The sequence below is a fragment of the Austrofundulus limnaeus genome, unplaced genomic scaffold, assembly GCF_001266775.1.
Source record: "Austrofundulus limnaeus strain Quisiro unplaced genomic scaffold, Austrofundulus_limnaeus-1.0 Scaffold115, whole genome shotgun sequence".
Classification (NCBI taxonomy): Eukaryota; Metazoa; Chordata; class Actinopteri; order Cyprinodontiformes; family Rivulidae; genus Austrofundulus; species Austrofundulus limnaeus.
Genome location: NW_013952517.1, coordinates 1,117,803 through 1,121,045, shown reverse-complemented (window position 1 = coordinate 1,121,045; position 3,243 = coordinate 1,117,803). Strand labels below are relative to the sequence as shown.

The window sequence follows — 3,243 nt, the reverse complement described above, 5'->3', positions numbered from 1 at the left end:
CCTGCAWTGGAACTGTATCGTTTTGTTGACGGCTCAATGAATAGTAATGGTGCCTATGGAGGCGCATCACTAGCTAAAGCGCTAATAGGTGATGTCAAATCCAGTAATACAGATGTGATGAAGAGCAGCACTGTTTGTAAAGATCTAAACAGATATTTAACACATGAGGAACTTGATGTTTTACATTCTTGTATAACTGTTCAAAAAATGAAGCAGAGCAACAAAACACTCAGCAAGAAAAAACAGTGAACATTTTTTATTTTTCTTATAAAAGTGAAGATCTGGTGGACAAACCAGTTAAAAAACAAAAAACAAACAAAGACCTAAATGTTCATAATCCTCTCTGGGTTTTTACACAATTCAAGACATTTTGTTTCTTAAAAACAGTAAATCTCGTCTCTGCTTGTAGTCAGCATGAGAAACAAACAGGCTTTACAAATGACCAATGAAAGCACAATAAAAATACAAACTAAAAAGGTTTTCTGAAGAGAAACGGACTTTAAAGCGAGACTAGAAACACATTCTTTTCCCAGCAGAGACGAAAACATTTAAATAAGCACTTTGGTCTTCCTCCTCCAACACTCTGTTTTAACATCGATGTAACATTATTCAACGACGCAGTTTTTCTATTGAAGCTGGTCTGAAATGTGCCTGCTGCTGAGGCAGTTTGTCAGCATTTTAATCACGTTGTGCAACATGCTATCCTGTGAGCAAAGTTCTCCACGTACCGTGTAGGATTGAACTGCAGAGTGATGTGAATCATGAAAACACAAACACAATGTAACTTTGTCCTCCACATAAGGTCTGCTTTTAAAGTGCATATCTTTGTTCAAAATGTGACGGATGGTGTTTAATTTAAAGTTGTGTGTTCAGGATTGTAGGCCCAGGAGTTTGGAACTAAATAATAATAATAATGAAACTGGGTTGATGTTGGATTGCAATGTTGACACTGTTTCAATTCATACAACCCAGAGAAATTATACAATATTGTCAGTTTTTAATGTTTAAGCATCCTTAAAATAATCATTTTAAATGTGTTTAGTCCAAACATAAGGAGCAAACTTTGTACTAAAGTTAATTTTAAGTAAAAATAAAACTCACTGTTCAATTCTAATTTTTCCACCAGCATCTGATTTCTTTCTCTAAGCTTTAATCTGCAATCAATAAATATCCTTATTGATCTGCTTACGTCAGTGACGTAAGAATCAGATAAAATATGACACGACTGTTCAAACTACAGTCGCTTTGAAAAGTAACAAAAATAAGTTTTTTTTCTTGCAWTGTGAACATATAAAAAAGTAGAAACATGAATGTTCTCCTGAGCCACATCCGTGAGGTAAATACTGCTAAGTTTAAGTAATTAAACCCGTCTTATTTTAGCTGACGTCAGAGATCAATTGTCAGTCTGGGATGATGTGTAGCTTAAATCTGTTTGTAACTRCGTTTAACTGGGTGATTGTGTCGTTGCAGAGATCTCAGCTACGGTGAAGCGTTTTCCACTCCAACCTGCTGAAAAGTGGCATCTGYCGTCCGGTACGTTCATTTTGAAGTCTTTACGTGTAGAGAACACAGATAATCTGAGGGACGTGAATTTAAAACATCTCCAAAAAATAAGTTTAAATATTTTACAGCTTCAGCGTCAGACTAAAAAACACAGCTAGACAAACTTTAAAAGAGGTTTTGAAAATGACTTAACTTCCTTTCTGAGCAAATAAAAGTCAAATGAATGTCGGCTCATCAGCGTCTCGTGATATACTGCCTTCAAGTTAGTTACAATGAAGAAAATAAAATCTCTAACGCAACGGAACACCAAAACCAGGACAGAAATTATGTTCATAACACTTTTTGTTGAAGGCAGAAATAGCTTTTTTTTTCTTTGTGCCGTAGAACACAAATATACCTAGAATTAAAATAAACCCTAAGTAGAAACACTGAGTGGGTAAATAAATAGTTTGTGAATTGCACAAAGTGGAAACGTTGAAGGTCGGAGCGCTCAGATGTGTCCAGACTGACGGGCTTTTCAGTCATGATTTGATCTTCCACAGCTGTGAACAAACAAACTAGTTTTAACTCAACATAAAAGCAAGTATATAAATATAAAACATATATGAAGTAAACATGGCTGACTTAACTTTTATATTAAATTAAACAGCTATGTACAAAATAATAAAAACTTGTCATGATTATAGCACCTTTGAGCTTTTTATTTGTGATATTAGACCTCAGTTTCTCTACATTTTGTTTGTATGAGCGGCGTGGAAAAGGGATATAAAGAAATAAAAGTCAAAGTCTTTTATTTATTCTTTGTGCACAGATGAGCTTTTAGATAAACCTTTAAAATGATTAAAATGCTAATATCTTTAGCACCTCCAACAATTTTCATGAACTACTTGTTTCTCTACAAAGGCAAATATGTGTAGCTAAATATTCCTGTAGTGGATTACCTTCAGATTAAAGCCCAGCAGGTCAGATATGACTCCTGATACAGCAGACAAGATGACCACCTGGGTGATATTGTAGAGCAGAGGATTCATAGTCAAACCATATAACCTGAACGGAGTGTCTAACTCCTGAAGAGAAGAAGAAAAAAAAAAAAAAACAAGGGTTTTAGACAAGCTGACCATAAACTCAAGTTTCAGATGAGTTGTGAGGCAGACAAATATAAACCTTGAGTAGTTTGGTAGCCAGTTTTAAAACGTTGTTGACCAGCGTCAGCTCCTCCTTCTTGTTTGGCTTCTTCTCCATCTTCAGATACAAGTTGATCTGTGAGAAGAAACAACAGAATAAGTGTCTGATTGGAGGCGGCGCTCGGTGTTTTTGATGCCGTGTTCTGTGTGGACCTGTTCGGTGAGCAGTATGGAGGTGTTGCTGTACTTCTTGCTGGTCTCTGAGCCCAGAGTGACGAACCTGAGCAGGAACAGAGACAGGCTGGAGCACCAGATCACCAGCTCCCAGTTATAGTGAAACTCCAGGAACGTTTCGTGGACGTGGAGAAGCTGCAGAGAACAGAAGAAACGAGCGTCAGCTTGGTTACGGTGAAGGAAATTTAAGTGTTTAATAAATGACGTTACCTGGGCACAGCATATGAAGACCACTGACAAAGTCAGGAGGAAGGCCGATGAAACAATAACATCCACTGAACGCTGAGGACCCCGTCTCTGCAAACACAAATAAAAACTTAAACTCTGCGGCGCTGCTAACATCAAACTATTTTTAACCGTCAGACGTACTTTGAGGTAGGAG

At 37.0% G+C, this 3,243-nt stretch overlaps 1 protein-coding gene across 5 annotated transcripts in view; it reads right to left on the bottom strand.

The window, feature by feature from the left end:
* Window positions 1–240: 240 nt before the first annotated feature.
* The window catches only part of LOC106521786 (putative homeodomain transcription factor 2), a 40,977-nt gene continuing 37,974 nt past the window's right edge, over window positions 241–3,243 (bottom strand). For all 5 annotated transcript variants that reach the window (XM_014014503.1, XM_014014506.1, XM_014014504.1 and 2 more), the window contains 4 exons: window positions 2,841–2,996; window positions 2,668–2,763; window positions 2,445–2,570; window positions 241–2,045 (listed from right to left, as the gene is read on the bottom strand). In XM_014014503.1, coding sequence (XP_013869957.1) covers window positions 2,025–2,045; window positions 2,445–2,570; window positions 2,668–2,763; window positions 2,841–2,996 — 399 coding nt within the window. In that variant the 3' untranslated portion in view covers window positions 241–2,024. The remainder of the gene's footprint in view (window positions 2,046–2,444; window positions 2,571–2,667; window positions 2,764–2,840; window positions 2,997–3,243) is intronic.